General features: G+C 48.7%; 1 protein-coding gene across 7 annotated transcripts in view; it reads left to right on the top strand.

Moving 5' to 3' along the window:
* Positions 1 to 20,127, top strand: part of FBXL3 (F-box and leucine rich repeat protein 3) — a 155,598-nt gene that overhangs the window by 79,191 nt on the left and 56,280 nt on the right. For all 7 annotated transcript variants that reach the window (XM_078657457.1, XM_078657463.1, XM_078657461.1 and 4 more), the window contains one exon: positions 16,579 to 16,701. In XM_078657457.1, coding sequence (XP_078513583.1) covers positions 16,579 to 16,701 — 123 coding nt within the window. The remainder of the gene's footprint in view (positions 1 to 16,578; positions 16,702 to 20,127) is intronic.

Below are 20,127 nucleotides of genomic sequence, written 5' to 3'. Positions count from 1 at the left end.
CGGCACAGGCGGCCGTGTTGTAATATAACTCCCAAATTGCCTGCGGCTTAGGAGGCACTACGACAGTTCTCCGCCATCCGGCTTTCTTTTCATTTTCAGCGCGTGTCTCCTCGTTGCACAAAGTATTTCGCCCGACGCGTTTCAGGGAGGGAATCCCATCATCAGGGGCTGCCAGCAAAGGACACTCGATTAGGCAATTTGGGAGTTATATTACAACACGGCCGCCTGTGCCGTGGGGAGTGCACCATCACCTGCATGGAAATATAAACCTTCAGTGCAACGTGAGGCGAGTGCTCCTAAACTGATTGGGAGCACTGCACAGAACTCATCATTGAATGCACAGCGCGCAGCACCTCAAATGCCACCTACTACAGGTCAAGAATATTGCTTTATGAAACATGAAACACTCGACTTTACTATAAAGAATAACGAACTCACAAGCATCTCATTGGACTACAAATCCCAGAAACAATGGTGCGGAGCGGAACCCCTCCTGCGCATACCACGTGATTTGTATTATTAAAGTTCTGACAAACTGAAGATGCCTAATCGAGTGTCCTTTGCTGGCAGCCCCTGATGATGGGATTCCCTCCCTGAAACGCGTCGGGCGAAATACTTTGTGCAACGAGGAGACACGCGCTGAAAATGAAAAGAAAGCCGGATGGCGGAGAACTGTCGTAGTGCCTCCTAAGCCGCAGGCAATTTGGGAGTTATATTACAACACGGCCGCCTGTGCCGTGGGGAGTGCACCATCACCTGCATGGAAATATAAACCTTCAGTGCAACGTGAGGCGAGTGCTCCTAAACTGATTGGGAGCACTGCACAGAACTCATCATTGAATGCACAGCGCGCAGCACCTCAAATGCCACCTACTACAGGTCAAGAATATTGCTTTATGAAACATGAAACACTCGACTTTACTATAAAGAATAACGAACTCACAAGCATCTCATTGGACTAGAAATCCCAGAAACAATGGTGCGGAGCGGAACCCCTCCTGCGCATACCACGTGATTTGTATTATTAAAGTTCTGACAAACTGAAGATGCCTAATCGAGTGTCCTCTGCTGGCAGCCCCTGATGATGGGATTCCCTCCCTGAAACGCGTCGGGCGAAATACTTTGTGCAACGAGGAGACACGCGCTGAAAATGAAAAGAAAGCCGGATGGCGGAGAACTGTCGTAGTGCCTCCTAAGCCGCAGGCAATTTGGGAGTTATATTACAACACGGCCGCCTGTGCCGTGGGGAGTGCACCATCACCTGCATGGAAATATAAACCTTCAGTGCAACGTGAGGCGAGTGCTCCTAAACTGATTAGGAGCACTGCACAGAACTCATCATTGAATGCACAGCGCGCAGCACCTCAAATGCCACCTACTACAGGTCAAGAATATTGCTTTATGAAACATGAAACACTCGACTTTACTATAAAGAATAACGAACTCACAAGCATCTCATTGGACTACAAATCCCAGAAACAATGGTGCGGAGCGGAACCCCTCCTGCGCATACCACGTGATTTGTATTATTAAAGTTCTGACAAACTGAAGATGCCTAATCGAGTGTCCTTTGCTGGCAGCCCCTGATGATGGGATTCCCTCCCTGAAACGCGTCGGGCGAAATACTTTGTGCAACGAGGAGACACGCGCTGAAAATGAAAAGAAAGCCGGATGGCGGAGAACTGTCGTAGTGCCTCCTAAGCCGCAGGCAATTTGGGAGTTATATATATATATATCTATCTATTCAGCCAAACACTCTCCTCCATGCAAGAAAGAAGTCCGGGCCACTTTAGAGTTGCAAAGCGTTTTTAATTCAGAAGGCTTTCTCTCGACGCGTTTCGCAGGTGAAACCTGCTTTTTCACGAGCTTGCGCCTTAGGAGCATTCGACGTCGAGGCACCATGAACGGTCCAGGTCGACGTCGAGGCACCATGAACGAGCGGGACACTCGGCTACGAGATCCAGGGATGGTTCAGTGATCCTAGTGACCGAATCAGCCTCCCGTCACTCTTCTGGCTCTTCCAGATCCCTGTCAAGATCCAGAAGTCCTGCCCGCAGATCTCGAAGTCCTGCCTGCAGACCTCCCACTGATGGTGTGGAGTTGTCTCCCAGATGGAATATGCCTCTGCACAGTTGGCGAGACTCAGGGGCAACAAGACGGCTGCAGGAATATGTCAGCCCAGTACACAGATCTCCTCTGCAAAGACTTGTCGAGGTAGTGGACAGTCGCAGCCCTCCCAGGTGCAGAGGAAGATTGCCTGTGAGGCTAGCTGCATCTCGTTCCCCTGCACGAGAAGAGCGCTCAGGGAGGTCTCACGAGAGGAGGCGCAATCGTTCCCCTAGACGGGAGGTACCCGCCAGAAGATCTCGCGAAAGGAGAGCTCGAACACCAGCTACTTCTCCTACCTCCTCTACCCGCTCTTCCATACGGGATTACTCCCCCACTTTGATGATAGCCCTGTCTCTAGGGTTTCCCCGGTGGACGATATCAACACCTACCATGATGTCCTACAGAGGGGTGCACTGAAATTAAACATTGAGCTGTCTGTGCCACAGGTTTCCACGACAGTGATCTTTGAGACTCTTCACCAAAAGTCAGGGTCTCGTCCAGTGCTACCGTTGGTCCCAGGGATCATGGATCCTGTCAATGATGTGTTCCTGGCTCCAGCATCGGTAAAAGCGGTGCCGGCTCGCATCCAAAAGAAGTATAAGGCCGCACCCGCTGACTCAGTAGTCGTGGCGGCGGCACGAAAAACCCATGCAGTCTCTCCCTCCTCCTCAACTCCTCGTGATAAGGACAGCAAGTTGCAAGACTCGTGGGGCCGCAAGGTCTGCAGTTCTGCCGCTTCGATGCTGAAGGTTTCTAGCGTGGCTGCGCTTTTAGGCAGGTACAAAAGAGCCTTATGGGACTCAATGGAGCGTTTTAAATCAAAATTGCCTAAGGAGGACCAACAAGACTTCGAGGAGACCCTGACGGAAGGAAGTCTGGTGGCTAACCAGATAATTAGCACTGCTGCAGATGGAGCAATACTGGCGGGACATACATATGCCCATGGGGTATGTGCCAGACGTTCATCGTGGCTGCGCCTGACAGGCCTCAAGCCCGATGCGCAACAGCGCATTCTGAACCTCCCGTTTACCGGATCATCTCTCTTTGGCCAGCACACGGACGACGAGATGAGTCGGATGAAAGCCGAGCTCGACACCGTCAAGGCAGTCGGCTTAGAAAAAAAGTAAGAGTTTAAACGCCGTTTCAAGACCAACAAAGGCACAGGGGCTCAACAGAGGGTTCAAACCCCTCTGTGGTCCCAAAACAAGACCCAGGGCAAGACCCAGTTTCGGGGTGGTAAAGCCAGCCGAGGTAGAGAAGGTCACCAGCAGTCCTCTACCTCGACGACAGGAGGAAAACAATGAGCACTGGCTTCCTCTAGCGCCGTTGTCCACTCTAGTGGGAGGAAGTGTTTCAAAACATCTGGCAGAGTGGGACAGCATCACGAACGATCGGTGGGTGCTGAATACACTGCGCAATGGATATGCTCTTCGTTTCCGTGTGCCTCAACAGGACATTCCCCCAAAGAAATCTCGTCCGCACCAACTAGTTCTGCTCCAAAAAGAGGTGAAGGCTCTTCTCCAAAAACGAGCTATAGAAGAGGTGCCTCCCTCACAAAGGGGAAAAGGAGTCTACTCCAGATACTTTCTTGTCCCCAAAAAGGATCAGGAAAACAAGTTCCGGCCCTTCCTGGATCTTCGTGTTCTGAACAAGAACATAGTCAAGGAGAAGTTCCGCATGCTTGCTCTTCACCAAACATGTCCACATCTGCAAGTAGGAGATTGGATGTGTTCGATGTACTTTCAAGATGCCTACTTCCACATTCCAATTGCCATGCGACTTCGAAAGTTCTTAAGGTTTCTGGTGGGCAGCAAACACTACCAGTACAGGGTCCTGCCTTTCGGGCTAAAGTCAGCGCCGAGAGTATTCACCAAATGCATGGCAGTGATGGCAGCCTTCCTGCACAAAAAAGGACTTTTCTCCTATCCCTACCTAGACGACTGGCTCCTAAAAGGACCATCTCCTCAACAGGTAGAGAACGACTTCCACCTTTGCCTGCTACAATTGCACAGGCTCAGCCTCCACGTCAACATGGAGAAGTCAGTACAACTACCAACCCAATCCATTTACTACCTGGGCTCCGTTCTGGATACAAAATTGGGAAAAGCGTATCCTTCGGAGGAGAGACTATTTTCTATGCAGCAGAAGTGCAGAGTTCTACTACAGTCCCAGAATCCAACAGCACGTCAAGTAGCGTCTCTGCTGGGTTCCATGGCGTCCTGCATCTTCCTGATTCCTCACGCCAGGCTGAGGATGCGACCTTTGCAGCAGGCTCTGGAGGATCAATGGGATCAGTCGACAGGGCTCTGGGAAGACAGGATCTATCTTTCCCAGGTGACGAAGACCTCCATCAAATGGTGGACTCACCCTCGCAGCCTTCTGGTGGGAGTGCCTTTTCACCAACCTCTCCCGACACAGTCTATAGTCACAGACGCGTCTCTCTAAGGCTGGGGAGCACACATGGGGTGTCTGCAGATTCAAGGAAGGTGGTCAGCAAAAGAACAGACCTACCATATCAACATGCTGGAGCTTCAAGCAGTCCATCTGGCTCTGAAGTCCTTCCTTCCTGCACTCGAATCACACTCAATCCTGATCCAAACAGACAAGACGACGACCATGTTCTACCTGAACAAGCAGGGCGGAACTTTGTCACGTCCTCTCTCGCTGGAGGCACAAGCCATATGGCACTGGCTGCTCACCCAGAACCTCACAGTAGTAGCGGTGCATCTCCCAGGAGAGCTAAATATCAGGGCCGACGCACTCAGCCGGCACTTCGAAGATCAGCCAGACTGGGTGCTGCACGACGAGGTGGTGGTAGACCTCTTGCATCGCTGGGGTCGTCCAGAAATAAATCTGTTCGCGGACGACAAACTCAAAATGCCACGCCTTCGCATCCAGATTCCACCGTCCAGGGACAAGGAGGAATGCCCTTTTGATTGACTGGTCAGGGACATTTGCTTACGAATTTCCTCCTCTGCCCCTGATTTCGAAGGTGGTGTCCAAACTCATCAGATCCAGCATGACCATGATCCTGGTAGCCCCAGACTGGCCTCGGCAGTGGTGGTACCCGGACCTTCTACAGCTGTCGGTGCTTCCACCCAGGAGACTGCCCTGCAGGCCGGACCTGCTGACCAAGATGGGGGGGAGGATTCTTCATCCCAACCTTCCCTCACTGCACTTAACAGCATGGCTCCTGAAGTCCTACAATGCGGACATTTAAATTTGCCACCTGATTGTATGCACATTTTAAAAGCAGCGAAACGACCCTCCACAAGAACGTCTTATGCGTTTAAGTGGAAGAGGTTTTTTTCTTTGGTGCAGAGAACGTCACTTTGATCCCTCATCAGCACAGGAGGATGTGATTCTGCCTTACCTGCTGTACCTAGCAAGATCTGGTCTTAAGTATGCTTCGATCAGGGTGCACCTCTCGGCCATTACGGCTTATAGGAAGTCTCCTACTCAGCCCTCCTTCTTCCAGATGGAGGTGGTCAAGGACTTCTTACAGGGGTTGAAGAAAGTTTACCCCCCTGTTAGAAACCCTTCTCCTCCGTGGGAATTAAACCTAGTGTTGTCTAAGTTGTTTGGCCCCCCCTTTGAACCCATCCACAGAGCTTCCTTGCAACACCTATCGTGGAAGGCCGCTTTTCTAGTTGCAATTACATCAGCGCGCAGAGTAAGTGAGATACAAGCGTTGTGTACAAAAGAACCCTACGCTGTTTTCCATCACAACAGAGTAGTCTTAAGGGCACATCCATCCTTTTTACCTAAGGTTGTCTCTGATTTTCATATAAATCAGTCTATTTCTCTACCTTCTTTTTTTCCAAACCCTACGACCCCGGCTGAGCGGTCGCTGCACTCTTTAGATCTCAAAAGAGTCCTTAAATTTTATTTGGAAAAGACCAAAGAGAGTAGGAAGGCGGACCTATTGTTTATCAAATATGGTCCACAGAGAACGGGCTTTCCAGCTGCTAAGAGATCCATCTCCAGATGGATCGTCTCCTGTATTAAATTGGCGTATCAGCTTGCAGGCAAGCCCTTACTTTTGTTACCTAAAGCACACTCTACTAGGGGGAAAGCGGCCACAGTAGCTTTCCTGCATGATGTCCCTATGTCAGAGATTTGCAAGGCTGCAACCTGGAGATCAGTTCATACCTTTACAAGGCATTACTGTCTAGAATCTGATTCCAGGACTGATACTCAAGTAGGACAAGCCTCTTTGAGGAATCTATTTGGGTAGCCTGCGGCCTGTACAAGCTTAGTTTTTCTAGGCTGAGTAATGTTATTACTGTATTGTTACTCCTTTGCCCGCAGGGAGATGAGGTGAGGCTCGCTATTCTATTCTAATGCTTATGACTATTGATGAGGATCCCCTGGAAGAGAAGGATTAGTTACTTACCTGTAATCCTAGTTGTCTTCCAGGGGTATCCTCATCAAAGTCATAAGCAACCCTCCCGCCTCCCCGGGCAAAGGATCTTTATTAATTTGGAGATATTGTTAACCTATTTGTTTCCATGGTTTTTCAGTCTCCGAAAAGAACAACTGACCCAACTGTCACCCCTGAGGCATGATGGGATACTGGGGGTCATGAGTGCCTTAAAGGCACGGTGTCAGTTTTTTGTAGTATGCAGCTACAGGTTAGCTTTTCAGTCTTTTTAGACTGTGTGTTTGCAATGCAGCCTGGGAGCTTTCTATGCTTTCAGGATATAGTAAGAATTTCTACTGCTTTTTCAGCATTAAAACAGTTTCAAAACAATCTTTGGTGTTGTTTTTCATGTTTCTAATGCATATGTTTCATGTATGGTGGGAATTCTTTACAGCATAATCCAGCTCTAATGTGTATTTGGCTGCAATTGCTTGTTTTTATATATATGTGTATATATATGTGTGTATATATATATATATATCATATATAATATAGTGTTTCCGGGGTCCCACGCATGGGCGTGAATATTCTAATGCTTATGACTTTGATGAGGATACTCCTGGAAGAGAACTAGGATTACAGGAAAGTAACTAATCCTTACTGGCACTCAACAAAACTACTTTGTGTACTGATATGCGCCTTGTGAAAGAGCAGAATACTGTCACTCACAGCGAAGCTAGCCGAGAGAGAATTTTAATAAACACAAAAGGTCATGGTTAACGCCAGACCAAATTAGGGGCCCAATTATTAAAGAACGTCTCAAAAGTGCACCTTTGGTATATGGCTTTCGTGAGTTCACAAGAATTTACATAAGTAGGGCAAGAAATTGTACTTCTACAAAATATTTGTGAACTGCATTTTAGCATGAGCAAATATGCATGTGTAGATTTGCTCATGTGAAAACCTGGATGTTTGAAAGTTCATTTTCCCTCCAACTACTTTTTTCCCCAACTATGAAAGAAGGTTTACGTATGCCACTCTCAGGAGTACATTTCCAACATTTCTCAGTATGGCAAAGATTAGAGAAGATTTGTTGAAAACCCTAAAACATGCAAGTTAGTAGGTTTGTAGAGACTCAATAGGACATTCCAAGCCTGGAACTACTGCTTACAACCATCTTCAGTCCCAGTATGTGGAGCTGCGGAAACGTGGCAACATAAAATGATTACTAGTATTCAAACGCGACTATGGGATATGCCCTGGCATAATCCGAGAGGCTATATAAGAGCTTTTATATATAATGAGATTGCTGCCATAATTTGTGGCAGCACTACATGGCACAAAAGGGACAAGTGGATTTTGTTACAGGACAAGTAGATTTATGAAGCAACCTGCCCCATGGCCATGGATGCAGTTAGGCTGCAAAGCATCAGAGTCATAAGCACACAGAAATGCCCACTTCTAAAAGTGGCATTTGTAAAATAGTAATAAAAAATCAGCTTTCACCAATAAACAGGATTTATCACCACTATTCCAAACATAACAAACATGGTCCAGATTGGAAATTACCACTGAAACGCATATAAGGTAATTCCCAATGCAGATGTTGGTTCAGGTACAAATTAGACCCATCCCGTCGACGAAGATAGTTCCATCGATTGTCGACGCTCCACCGTCGACAGGAATCCTGAAGGTACCGTCGACGAGCTCTTCGTCGTCGACTAATATCTTGCCGTCGACGAAGAAGGCCTTACTGTCGACGAAGTTACCGTCGACGACGTCCTCGACGACGAAGTTACCGTCGACGACGTCCTCGACGACGAAGTTACCGTCGACGACACCCTCGTCGGCGAAGTTACCGTCGACGACACACTCGTCGGCGAAGTTACCGTCGACGACACCCTCGTCGACGAAGTTACCGTCGACGAAGAAAATGAACCAGTCGACGACCTGCTCGTCGACGAAGCAGACAATTCCGTCGACGTAGACACCGTCGACGAGTTCATCGTCGATGAAACCGCTACCTGTCGACGACTGATCTGACAACGCAGAGGGAATCAGGCTTGTCATCAGCATCGGTGGCTCCATCGACGCCTCCACAGTGAACGTGTACGGCAATGCAAGTGTGGTCAGTAAAAACATCCACAATACCTTTGCAATCACCGGCTACCACTGCTTCGCTCCTACAGAAGCGTGGTTCATCCTCCACAACTTTGTCTCCATTAAAACTGCTAGATAAATTGTTGGATTCTGAGGAAGAAGAATCCTACGAGGACGACACTTTCCGTGCGGCCAGGAGCCCTTCGGACTTGCTCATAAAAATTCAAGATTTAGATCAGGAGGAGGAGGAGAATTTCCAGGAGCACTCTAGTCGGGAGACTGTATCTGCACCTAGCATGCAAATGCCTATGGATTTGTTCCAGAATCTCCAATATATGTTGAGCGATTATTATAGCAGGTTTCCACTTTCAGAATCGGGTGATTCTCATGTCTCTACGCCTAGGCCAAGAACATCTACGGCAACTTTAGGACTTCAAGAATCAGTTTCTCAAATGACAACTGAAGAATCCCGGCCCGCACTACCTTCTTCACCAGTACCATCCCATCAGGCAGGGGGTGAAAATTTGTCGGAAGACGAATGAGAAGACGGTGAATTGGACGACAAGTCAGTATCGTCGGAGTGGGACGACTATCAGGCACTAACCCCTTCCCCAGCGCCCCCGCCTACGGCGGATTCTCCGCCGGTGGACATTGCCAGCTTTCATAAGATTATGGATAGAGCTATGAAAAGGTTCCTCATCACAATGGAAGCTAAACCAGACGAATGCTTCCTATATGATTTTAAGGATTTGCCACAAAGACAAAGTTGGTCTATTCCAATCATTGACTTTATATGGAAGGAGGGTCTGAAAATAATGGCTACACCAAATTCTTTACCCGCAGTACTACCTCGGGTAGATAAGAAATATAGAGCACCTAGTTTGTCACCGGCATGTCTGATTGGTCAGGCTAAAACGGAGTCCGTAGTTACGCAGGCAGCTCAAAGAAGAGCCAAGAATCCATCTGCACAGGTCTCTGCTCCCCCCGATAAAGACGGTAGACGTCTTGACTCAATAGGGAAGAAGGTGTCAACTATTGCGGCAACCACGGTCCGAGCCGCAAATTCACTTGCAATACTTGGAAGGTATGACAGGCAGATGTGGTCTGACATATCGCCTTTCATCGAGAAGCTTGCAGAACCGGATAGATCTGAAGCAAAAAAGATCCTACTAGAGGGAGAGCGCGTTTCTTCTGAAATAATTGATGCTGCAGTGGACGTGGCAGCCACAGGTTTCGGGCAGCTGGTGGGAGCAGCTGTTCTCCGGAGGCAAGGCTGGTTAAAGGCTACATCTTTTCGTCTAGAGGTCCAGACAAAGATCATGGACATGGCCTATGACGGAGAGTTCCTTTTTGGTCAACATGTTGACGAGACATTACAAACCATAAAGAAAGACAAGACGGCACGGTCGCTGGGCTCTCTCCAATTTCAAAAGTCTTCCTTTCGTGGCGCAAGAGGAAGAGGCAATTTCTCGAACAGAGGTTATTCACAGCAACGCTCCTACAATAACACCCAGGAAAATCAGAGATACCAGCCATACCGGCAACAAACATACGGCCAAAGGAGAAATAATTACTCTCAATCAAGAGGAAAAACCTCTTATCGAGGAAGAGACAACAACAAGAGCAAGTGAGAGACACATCCTGCCACCACTTTGTCCCACCCTGAAACAAATTGGAGGAAGAATATCCCGATATTACTCAAATTGGTCCAAGATTACCACGGACAGATGGGTCCTGGACGTGGTTTCCAGAGGTCACATTCTCGAATTCGTCAAAGCCCCTCCAAATTCTTCCCCAAGAGGACCACCTCCAGCTCATCTCAAAGAGCTGTTTTCCCAAATACACTCAATGATTCGGAAAGGAGCAATAGAAAAGGTGCCTCAACATCAGAAGGGAACAGGATTTTATTCAAGATTTTTCCTGATCCGCAAGAAGTCGGGGGAATGGCACCCCATTTAATTTAATTTAAGGGAGTTTTATAAAGCGCGCGGTTACGCAAGCTAGCGTGTCCCTGCGCTAAGACAGATAGAAACTCATAAAACGGGCCACAGAGTCAGCTAGGTTTGTCGTGCATAAAGGTGTGTTTTTAGCTTCTTCCTGAAGTCTGCTTCAGATACTTCAAGACTAAGGTCCAAGGGTAAGGCATTCCAGCCCTTCGCCACCAAATAGCGAAAGGATCTGCCTCCCATGCGAGCCTTCCTCGTCCTGGGTACCTTTAGTAGGCCACCATAGGAGGAGCGCAACGCTCGCGTGGGTTCGTATCTGGAGACCAAACTCTGGAGTGGTGCAGGTGCCCTCCCATTAAGGATACGGTGACAGGTACAGAGGGCCTTAAACTCCACCCTGCTCTTCACCGGGAGCCAGTGAAGAGTCTGAAGTGCTGCCTTGGAGGCCGATCTTTTAGGAGGCTTCAGAATAAGGCGAGCTGCTGCATTCTGCAGTACCTGGAGACGATTTAACACCTTACTGGTAGCTCCAAGGTACAGCAGGTTGCCGTAGTCTAGGCGCGATGTCACGAGGGCATGCACCAGCGTCCTGCGGGCCGACATGGGAAGAAGATCTAGTACCTTCCGCAGACCTCTTAGGACGCTGAAACAGACACCCACCACACGGCCTATCTGAGGTACAAAGGATAGATCGGCATCAAGCAAGACTCTTGGCCTCCCGGCAGGGGGTTGGGACCTCGCCTAGGCAAGAGGGCCACCACGCCGACGACCACACAGATGGACCACCTCCCACCACGAGCACCTCGGTCTTATTGCCATTCAATTTGAGGCAATTGGCGGACATCCAGGTTGCCAACTCCTGCATACATGTTCTAAATTGTTCCGCCGCAAGACCGGGTGCGCGCGAGAGGGAGATTGCCAGCTGCGTATCGTCGGCGTGGGATACGATATTCAGACCATGGCCCTCCACAATAGAGGCCACCGGGGAGACATATAAATTAAACAGGGTCGGACTCAGGGACGAGCCCTGGGGCACGCCCTGTTCCAAGCAGATCTCCCCGGAATAGCATTCACCCTGGCGGACCTGGAAGCCTCTTCCCGTCAGGAAGGACTGGAGCCATCTAAGTGCAGTGCCCGATACTCCTCCATTATTCAGACACTGTAGCAAGGTGGTGTGTGCTACAGTGTCGAATGCCGCACTTAGATCCAGCGCCCATCTCCAAGGGATGACAGTCAGTGGCAAATGGAACATTCAACAGAAAAAATGACACATAAATCTGATGGAATTAAGAGCTATTTTTCTCGCCATGAAATCCTTTCAGGCGATCTTGGAGGGCTCTACGGTGTTGATACGAACGGACAACAGAACCAGCATGCATTACCTGAACAAGCAGGGAGGCACAAGATCGGCTCGGTTGTCCCATCAGGCGCAGGAGATTTGGAATTGGGCCCTGGATCACAACATCAATCTGTCGGCGGTCCATGTCCCAGGGGTTGCCAATGTCCTAGCGGACTCACTCAGCAGGTCCACCGGAAGCAATCACGAATGGGAGCTACATCAACCATCCCTGGATCAGATATTCCGAGAGTGGGGTCATCCCGACCTGGATTTGTTTGCAACAGCTCAGAACCTTGAAATATCTTTAGTAGTTTGCATACTAATGTTCAGGCATAATAAAGCAAAACCGGAAACTGCTCGAAGACCTTCAGCAGTAGCTTATGCATGCTAATAACAAATGCCCCATACAGCTGCCACAAGCACACAGTCCATGAGCGTCCAAGTGATACTTGATGAAAAATGTCTTAACAGGTAATGGGGGAGCTGTTTAGCCAAAGTCCTTATTTGCTGGATTCATTGTCCGATGGTAATTTTAATTGGAAGCCATGGAATGTAATCCAGCCCTACAACTCACTGACTCTCCCTCCCACTCACTGACTCTCCCACCCACTCACTGACTCTCCCACCCACTCACTGACTCTCCCACCCACTCACTGACTCTCCCACCCACTCACTGACTCTCCCACTCACTCACTGACTCTCCCACCTACTCACTGACTCTCCCACCCACTCACTGACTCTCCCACCCACTCACTCTCCCACCCACTCACTGACTCTCCCACCCACTCACTGACTCTCCCACCCACCCACTCACTCTCCCACCCACTCACTGACTCTCCCTCCCACCCACCCACTCACTCTCCCACCCACTCACTGACTCTCCCACCCACCCACTCACTGACTCTCCCACCCACTCTCCCACTGTCCCGCTCTCCCACTCTCAACACAACACATATTGCATTACAAATGCAATAGGTGTCACATTTGCAAAAGTTTAAGCTATTGGGATTGTAAATAACAATGCTATTAATGTATCCATTTTCAAAACCAACACATACAAAAATATTGTCATTTACAATGCCAATAGCTCAAACTTTCCTAATGCGAGACCTATTGCATTGCAAATGCTTGTTTTAGATGCATGTTACAGAATTGTGTCTGAGAGATCTGAAGGGTTAATCTTTTGTGAAGGAAACCCGGTTGGCCGAGGCAGCTGTGCTGTTGTGTATTTAGTTCTTCAAAGGTTCTATAAATGTTTCAGAATTATTCAAAAATCTCTCTACATCACTGTAAGACTTGTTGCCTCTTCCATGTATGACGTGAGCAGTCTCGGGGAACCACATAAAGGTTTGGGGAGTGCACCCCAATTCAAAGGAGATCAGAGGACAACAAGAAATTGATTTGTCATAGGCGATTTCGGAGCCAAATGGAAGTTCTCAAATGATTCCCAAAGTGATAAGAAGCGATTTAAAAAATAAATAAATAAATAAATACAGGTGGAAAACACACAAACTACCGAATAGGTACTTATAAGGAGGACCCTTATAAAAGAGCTTTTATATGCCTTGGTGATAGTGAAATTGCTCATTTCACTTCTCACATTGAAGTAAAGTGCTTCCCAAAATCAACCTTTGTGCTAGCAGCACTGAGGAGTGAGGATCTGCAATATGTTACATATTCAGAACCCCCAAAGCCTGCCCTAGATGTTACAGGAGCGGAGAGTCCCCTGGATATAGGCATGGTCCTTTTAAAAGATGTTTTATAAGCCCTGGTTTTGGAGAAAGTGCCCCATTCATTTTCCCCATTACAGATCCCCAGTCCCCTAGATTAACATGGCAAAAAGTTATTAGTTAATAACTCCCGACAGGAAACACAGAAAATATAATTCAAGGACTCAGTAGAATGGTATTGATAAATCCAGCAAATGCAATTGTTGAATGTATTCTAAAATGTACGGACAAGAAGTTACAAGACTTTCTTGTATGTTATCCAGAAGTCAGCCTTTCAGTGATCTGTCCTGATTGGTTAGAGTTAGGTGGATTAGCCAAGCTGCTTTGATGAAGTGATAAGTTCCACCTGGGGTGAAGAGTCATTCTGGGAGGAAAGGGTCCTGCTGCATAGGAATGCCAGAGCAAGGGGAAGGGGTTGTAAACCACAATCTTCAAAAGGAGTGGACAGGCAGAAGAAGCCAGTTTCATGTACACCTCTACCCTCTGAACCCTGCTAGATTGCAGGCTTAAGAAAGCACTGTGCAGATGCCAGGGGGAGGGAGAATATGCAGATGATCTGTCCTAGAGGTTGGTTTAACCAGCTCTTGCCTCTCTGCTGAGACTTCAGCCATTTTGAATTTTGGAGAACTAGTGCTTTCTGGGAGACCATTGTGCCACACATTGGGGGAAATGGTCATGCTCTGGGGTGTTGCACCTTATTGGACAGGAGTTCCCTCCTGTGTGATCCCAGAGAACACTGAATAAGTATCTGAGAGGGGCAGTGCATCTCAGATCTGCTGCTTAAAACCCCAGACGAAGGGTCCATGCTGAAAGTTTGATTTGCACCAACCAGGCTACCTACACTCTGACTTTGCCTACTGCACAATCTGGAACTGCAGCCCTGTGGATCAAATCTGCTTCAGAAGGACTAAAGAGTGGACTCACTGCAAGCTACAACTTAACAGATCTCACCTGAAACATCACCACCAATAATCCCCAGCCTGGAGTGACTCAGGGGGTTTTGTCCCAAACTGTTAATGACCATCTAGGAGCTTCCAGACCCTTGGAGTAAGTTGTGGACACTTTGGCACCCTCAAAGGAACTTCAGAACTTCTGGAACTTCAGAAAGAAGTTCCAGAACATTGGAGCAACTTTGAAATAAAGCTCCATAAATAGACCAACTCGACCTGGCCAGCCAAGTCTGCAATCCTCAACTGCGAGCCTGCCAGGTACGTCCATCTGAAAAGCTCGGGAGGTGCGACTTCCAGAGTTTGATCGGGAGCTGGTCGAAACCCGAGCCGGCCAACCCTCCCTGAATCTGGCTTGGTGAAAAGCATTGAGGGACCCCATGAGAAAAGACTCCATATAAGTTTCTAAGTCTGAACGTAGAAATGGTGACCTGGACCAACCGCGAGAGTCAAATCGCCCACCTTCAAAAGCGAACTAGCCTGGATCTCTGGTTCATTCCGATGGAAAGCTCCGGAAGTCTGACTTCCATGGGTTTGACTGAGAGCTCATTGTAAGGCAAGCTGCTGGGAAATCCTTGCCAAATTGGGACTGGCTGAGAGCTTAGAGGGACCCCGGGAAGAAAAGCTCCAGAAAAGTTTCTAAATCTGAAAGAGACCATTATGGATTCCTTACGTTAAAATTACCCCCAGGCTTCAGACTGGATCCAGAGAATTTTTTCTTCAGCAGTACCCCCCCTGCGCTTCGGTAGGTGGGGTCGGTCGACTCCACGTTCGTCGTTGGTGTCGTGATCGCCGGAATGACGTTGCAGTATCTACTTAGACGCCGCCCCAGCGCTGACATCAATTCTTTCTTTTTCCGCACCAACCAGCGCTGATCCACAGAGAGCGGTACCTCTAGTCACTTTTTGATTGTCAGTTTTTCAACTTTTTGTCTATCTATTTGAGTCGTTCGACTCCTGGTGCACAGGGATGTCAGATCGGGGAAGCGGATTCAAGCCTTGTGGCTCCTGCCACAAGCAGATGTCAATTACGGACCCCCACCTCGTGTGCCTCTGGTGTCTCCGGGCCATGGCCCCAAAGACTTTGCGGGAGCAGTCCCAAAAGCTTCTGGAGGCCCAGCAGTCAGCTCTACACCGCTCGAGGTCCCAGTCAAGAAAGAGTTTGCAGGTCTGGTTGCGGAGCCATCACCACCACCACTCCTCGTCGAAGTCTTCGGGTAAGTCGAAGAACAAAAAGAAGTCGAAGAATCAACGTCTCTCTTCGCGTTCCCCACATCCATTGGCAGACACGACGCGGGATGCGGACGTTAGTCATCTGGCTCTGCTCGGGGAACATGTTGGGTCGACTCTGAGCCTCCCCATCCCCCCTCCCCCCCCTTCCCAGGAGCAGGAGCGACTCCTGCCCAACTTCATAGTTTTTACAAAGCCCTCCACTCCATCTTTGGGCAGCCGGACTCTGCCTGCGCGCCTTCGGGCCCCGCGGACTCGGCTGTGGGGGCTCTAGGCTTTCGATGCCTGCAGCTTCGCACTTGGTGCCCCTGGTACCCCAGGGATCCAGGCCTGTTTCGGTGCTGGTCGACCTTATGACACCTCCTCTGGCACTGAATCCAGTGGTGACACTTCCTCCCCTTTTCCTTTTACGATCCTTGTTCAGCATCTGCAAAAAGCACAGAAGGCAAGACCTGTAGCGTTGCCAATGCTAGTTTTTCCTGAGGTGTTTGAAATAACCATATGTGAAACTATTTATACTTATCATGCATACACCTCGTCTTACATCGTAGGTTTTGTTTTTCACTTGATGCACCTTAATAAATTCAGCAAATACTCCACTTGCAGGACTTGTTCGAACGATTTAGTATCTCATCTCATGTTTTTGTTGGTGTCAATCGACTCCTACAGATACAGCTTGAAAATGTTCAGGTATATGCATATAGAGTACTTAAGTACTTGTCAGATTTCTATTTGTGTAGTATTTACAGTACAATAATATACAATTATTTTTAATTTTTTTACGCTTAAACTAAAATATCTGTTTGATTTTTAAGGTGGACAGCAGTAAGGAGTCTGCTGAAGCAGCCTGTGACATTCTTTCCCAGCTTGTGAATTGTTCTTTAAAAACACTTGGACTTATTTCAACTGCTCGGCCGAGTTTTATGGATTTACCAAAGGTAATTTTGATTCTTTTGATATGAGGATTTTCACTAGATAATTAAAGTGGAAACTCAAGTGTTTTCAAATATTGTATACCAAAAGTTGTATGTGTGAAAATAATGGGGCAAATAATACGTTATTTGGAACCATTGTGCTATCCTTTCACTCATTTATTATCAAAGTGCTGAAGTCAAAATCAGTTATTAAAGCAGTACTCTGTGACCAACTTTAGAAAAGAATGCTTATTGTCTCCCGGATTTCATTCTAAAATCCGCTGAGAAAAGAAAGCAACCAGTGTTCTCTAAACAAGACCTAGTTATTGTGATTATATCTCACTCACGATGTTAATCTCTTGAGCATGGATATGAATATATACCTTTGTTTATAACGGTTGCAGAGGAAAAAGCTTTGTGTCACCAGAGCGTGATATGGTATCTTTTAGCATTGTTCAGAGAATGAAAGAGCATCTTGATCTACTCTAGGCATCGTGGGATTCTTTTTTTTTTTTTTTGAAAACCTTTATTGTACAAAGAAAGCTCACAAATACGGGCCTACAACCCACAAGGGCTGGCCACCACATGATAGATAACATAGTAAACGAAAAACAAGTTCTCTACAGGATATGTCACCAAGAACACAGGAGAAACAACAAAAGGCATCGAGCAATCAGCAAGAACAGGACAATAAAAGGTTAATTTTCTAATGCGGGGCGGGGGGACAGAAGAACAATGGGCCGTGCAAAACACAACCAGGGAGGGGCCACGGCAAGCCGCCATCTTATGATCACAGAAGGAGAAAAGAGGCCATACAAACATAGCTATCAAAGAGTATAAACATAGTCGGAATATAAAGAAACGACAATGGCATCAATCAAACCGCGCCTACCCGTCGCCGCCCCCACCCAAATTGAGGAGACATGATCAAAAAGGCCCAAATAATAAAAGACAATACGATACGCACCCCAACAGAAATAAAGGAACCCTCAATAAGGAGGAAAAAGGGGAAGAGGGAAAAAGGGAACGAAAGAAGGGACTCCCACCAAACCACGCACCCCCAGGAATTAAGGCAGGATAAGAATCCGGCGAGCGACGTAGCAAAAAGTCGATACCGAATTATCAGCGAGCCACAATCAGACACACACCGGAATGCGAAAGCCACAGAAACTCCCCCGGGGGACACAGGAGGAGACGGAGTCCCGAAAAAAGTGAACACACAAGAGCCATAGAACAGAAAAAGAGGAAATAAGGGAGGAAAAAGACCCCCCAATATAGACAGACCCCCCCAACCCACCCCTAAAGCCCACCCTGCACCCCTGCAGAAGGCTACGGCCTACCCCCCCGCAGCGTGCCTGTCGCCCTAATTAGAACCCGAAATATAGCAGAGCAAAGTTAAGTCGGAATAAAAGACAAAAATGGGAAGGGAAGAGAAGGAAACGAGGGATGGGAAACACACACAGACATACACGGGGGAGGGCCGGGAGACAGGAGTAAAAGCACCCAGCCACCCGCCTGAGTCGAGGAGACAAGTCCCCGGGAAGTCAAAGAACATCAGGTTAAAGTCCAGGAGTACCAGTCAGTCACTCAGAACCATACCGGGACAGGTTGACCATCCAAACCAGTGCAAGACTACCGCACACAGATGCCAGTATACATCAGCCCTGTCCTTGTTTGTCCAAAGGGGAAACGGTCCGGTCCAGCAAGGACCAGGGTACGAAGAACAGGAGACAGACAGCAGAAAGATCCAACGGCAGTCCGGAAAAGGCACGTGAAGTGGAACACGGAAGATCCAGGAAAGTCACGAAGTGTAGCACACGATGCAGGCACAAGTCCAAGGATATGTCCAGAAAAACCGACCCATCCGGGCCAGCGCAGGAGGCATCGCCGGGCAGCAGCGGCCGAAAGGAAGCGGGAGAGTCATGAAGGCCTGGCCAAGCAAAATCCAGCTCCCGGGCTTGAGAAAAAGAAGGCAGCGCAGGAGGAGGAGGCCCCATCAAGTTCAGTACAGCAGCAGACGCGGTCGTAGCCGGGGCCAATTCCGCCAGGATAATTCCAGCCGCACCCCTCGGCGGCACAATCACATCCGGCCATGGGGGCCCCGGAGGCCCGCCGCGAGGAACCATCTCCGAAGCTAGGACAGGCGCGGTCACACAGAGCCGCCAGTAGAGCAGGGCGTCCAGGACCTCCTTAAGTGTAGGAAAACCTTTACAGTATCCGGCATCCGGGCCACGCCGCGGGCCTCCAGCGCCCGCCCAGGCCCGGTCAGGATACCCGGGGTCGGTCGCCATTTTGAGAGTCCGACAAGGCAGCGCGGCTGAAGATCTCCGCCGGGGCGGCAGCAGAGCAAACAAAGTCCCGCCGACCGGCAACAGAACACCCCGGGCAGGAAGGGGGGCCACCAGAAGAGGGGGACTTGCAGGCCACCCAACGCCGCCGGTCCCGTTCTCCGAGTCCGGGCGGCAAAATCAAAATGGCCGGTCCGGAGAACAAAGGGAGAGCAAGCCGGACACACGAGGAGCTCCGACCACGGAAGGCAGCGCCTCCACCACAGGCCTCCTCCCCACGGGAATCGGCCAGGAAGGACCTCCGGCCCACACGAACAACGGCCTTCCGACCACCTCCTCCGCGCCCCGGAGGGTAGATCCGCAGGCTCCGTCCGGCCCGGGAGCCGGCAAGAAGATCCAGGCCAGTCCGCCTCCGACTCCCAAAAACAATCGGGGGCACTGCACCGGATCCACAGCAGTCAGAATAACCGGAACAAGAGGTAAGTGCCTGCAGGGCGTCGTAGCACTACCACACAGCAAACAGGGCTTCCCGGGGCAGGATTACAGCAGGATAATTGAGAAAACAAAGGCGGGCGAACGGAGCCGAGCTAAAGCGCGGCCATCTCGGTCGCGAGCTAGGCTCCTCCCCATCGTGGGATTCTTGGTCCCTTCCTATTGCCACACTCGGAAGAGGTACCAAATTGAATTTTACTGTTAGAGGATTGCATGTATGATTTATGATGCGCTGTTCTGTCTTGCTCAGGAGTTATATAAACAAGTATTTACAATGCAATAGGGCGCACATTATTAAAGTTTGAGCTACTGGCATTGTAAATGACAATGCCTTTTATTCATTTGTTTTTGAAACCTGCAATCGGTGCAGAAGCACGCACTTTGAGCGTATAGTCCTTGCTTACGATGAGCAAGGCTGGCAGTAAAAGAGACTGCCAGCCTTGCTTCTCATAAGCATGGACTACAAGTACAAAGTGCTTGTTTACGCACTGATGCAAATGAAGAAAAGGTGAATAATTTTGATCTGATAATATCACATCATGCAGCAATATTGTTGAAACATTATAATAATGGGCTTCAGCCTGGGTTTCTATGCGTGTGGTTTGTTAAATAAACCAGAAGAAACTATGCATTACTTCGTAAATCCTAATTTATTATTGTGCCTTTTTTT

This window comes from Lissotriton helveticus, chromosome 8, assembly GCF_964261635.1.
Source record: "Lissotriton helveticus chromosome 8, aLisHel1.1, whole genome shotgun sequence".
In the NCBI taxonomy this organism is placed as follows: domain Eukaryota; kingdom Metazoa; phylum Chordata; class Amphibia; order Caudata; family Salamandridae; genus Lissotriton; species Lissotriton helveticus.
The sequence above is the reverse complement of the archived record's forward strand: the minus strand, read 5'-3'. Positions and strand labels throughout refer to the sequence as shown.